This window comes from Pinus tabuliformis, chromosome 8 (assembly GCF_031772625.1).
Source record: "Pinus tabuliformis cultivar Carrire ecotype Pingquan chromosome 8, CPIR1, whole genome shotgun sequence".
Taxonomy (NCBI): Eukaryota; Viridiplantae; Streptophyta; class Pinopsida; order Pinales; family Pinaceae; genus Pinus; species Pinus tabuliformis.
The window spans coordinates 1339407946-1339409919 of NC_142294.1; the positions used below are offsets into that span (position 1 = coordinate 1339407946).

Consider the following 1974-nt stretch of genomic DNA (forward strand, 5'->3'; position numbering starts at 1 on the left):
CCCCCTTGATCCGAGCGGAGAACCTTTATCTTCTTTCCTGTTTGGTTCTCTATCATAGATTTGAATTCTTTAAAATATTGGAAAGCTTGACTCTTTTTGCTTAAAAAATACACCCAAGAGAACCTAGTGCAATCATCTATAAACAGTAGAAAGTAGTATGCACCTCCTAAAGACCTAGTCTGCATAGGTCCACAGATATCTGTATGCACTAGTTCTAGGATGTCTCTTTGTTTTCTGTTGACATGCACAGGGAATTCATCTCTATGCATCTTCCCTAATGCACATCCATCACATTCCAGTTTGATATTATGTAAAGCAGGAAGTCCATCGACCATACCTTTATTTTTAAGCAAGATGAGATCTTGTAGATTGATATGTCCAAATCTCTGGTGCCAGAGATTCTCAGCTGTTGATGTTGCTGCAACCATCGCCTGTCGTGGCATGCTCCTTGCATCCAGTTTATACAAATTCCCCACGCGTACTCCTGTTGCAACTGTCTCCAATTTGCTATCCTGAATGACACATCCATTCTTGAAGAATTGTACCTGCATGTCCTGGTCTGTTATCATAGAGACAGAGATCAAATTCTTTTTAATTCCTGGAACATATAGAACATTTTTGAGATGTTTGATATCGCCACTAGGTAGCTTCACAGGAATATCCCCACAACCTTTGATCTCATACCCACTGTCATCACCCAAATAAATTTTGGATCCACATGTAGAATCTTCAAGAAACTCAAAATATTCTCTCTTACCAGTCATGTGCGAGGATGCGCCTGAATCGACATACCATGTATTGTCCTCATCTCCTCTTGATGCTGAAAGTGCACAGTCGACTGTAAATAGCCGAAGATCATAGCTGTGGTCTTCCTCCTCTTCAGCAAAACAGCCTTGATGCTTCTTCTGTTTGCCTCTCCTTTCATCTGTTTGCCTCTTATAACACTCTCTGATCTGGTGACCAGGCTTTCCACAGTAAAAGCATCTCTTAGCATAGTTATCATTCATACCTCTAGATGGTCTCCTTTGAAAGGAGTTGACCCCTTTCTGCTGCTGCTGCGGTTGCTGGTGCTGATGTTGGTGCTGGCGCTGCTTTCCTCTGTGCTGTCTTTTCTTTGCCATCAGAGCAAGGTCATTGCTCTGGGTCTTCAAGTTTTGTCTTCGCTCCTCCTCCTGGAGCAGAATCGCTGTCAGCTCATCAAAAGAGGGGGCTTTCTCCCTCGCTGACAACCCTGAGATGAATGTCTGATATTCATCGGTCATCCTGTTCAGTGTGAGGGTAACCAGATCTGAGTCTGATACCTTTTCTCCAATGGATCCCAATTTGTCTTTCAGATCCTTGATTCTGGCTGTGAATCCATCAACAGATTCATTCTCATTCATCTTTAGTGCATACAATTTTCCTTTGAGTGCGAGAACACGATTTGTGTTCTGTGTCTCATACAGACCCTTGATCGTGCTCCAAATATCTGCGGCCGACTTGCAATCTCGAATATGAGGGATAATGTTGTCTTTGACAGACATCTTCAGTATGACTTTTGCCTTCGTTTCTCTTTTATCCCAATCCTGTTCTTGGGTTGTATTTCCGGATCTCTGCTCATTTCCCAAGACGATCGACCATGCGTTCGCACTCTCCAGCAAGGTTTGCATTTTGAACTTCCAGTTGGAAAAATTCGTTCCATCGAGCTTGCCGGACTCGTGGAGGTATGATTCCAAACTGTTGTTCATTTTCGCACTGCTGAACACTCCAACTGGCCACCACCGGGCAAGTCCGATCTGCTACCACCGAACAGATCAGGAACTTCTCTGTGCCACCACCGGGCAAGTCCGATCTGCTGTCTCCAAACAGATCAGGGACTTCACTATGCCACCACCGGGCAAAACCGATCTGTTACCACTGAACAGATCACAGAGCTCTGATTCGCCACCACCGGGCAGGTCCGATCTGCTACCACCGAGCGGATCACGGAACCTC

The 1974-nt window shown here is 44.8% G+C and overlaps 1 protein-coding gene across 1 annotated transcript; it reads right to left on the reverse strand.

Moving 5' to 3' along the window:
- Window positions 1-274: 274 nt before the first annotated feature.
- On the reverse strand, window positions 275-1727 carry LOC149240424 (uncharacterized). The gene is made up of 3 exons (XM_089370171.1): window positions 1302-1727; window positions 685-1172; window positions 275-545 (listed from the first exon to the last, which is right to left on the reverse strand). Exons 1-3 carry the CDS (start codon window positions 1725-1727, stop codon window positions 275-277), a joined length of 1185 nt encoding a protein of 394 aa, XP_089226297.1.
- Between the last annotated feature and the right edge of the window lie 247 nt (window positions 1728-1974).

Bases quoted from the DNA above. Each gene is read 5' to 3' on its own strand.
- LOC149240424 (XM_089370171.1), bottom strand. From the start codon at position 1,727: ATGAACAACAGTTTGGAATCATACCTCCACGAGTCCGGCAAGCTCGAT. The intron at 1,173-1,301 runs GTATCAGACTCA...ATTCTGCTCCAG, and splicing joins TGGGATCCATTGGAGAAAAG to GAGGAGGAGCGAAGACAAAA. The intron at 546-684 runs GTATGAGATCAA...CAGGACATGCAG, and splicing joins TATTTGGGTGATGACAGTGG to GTACAATTCTTCAAGAATGG.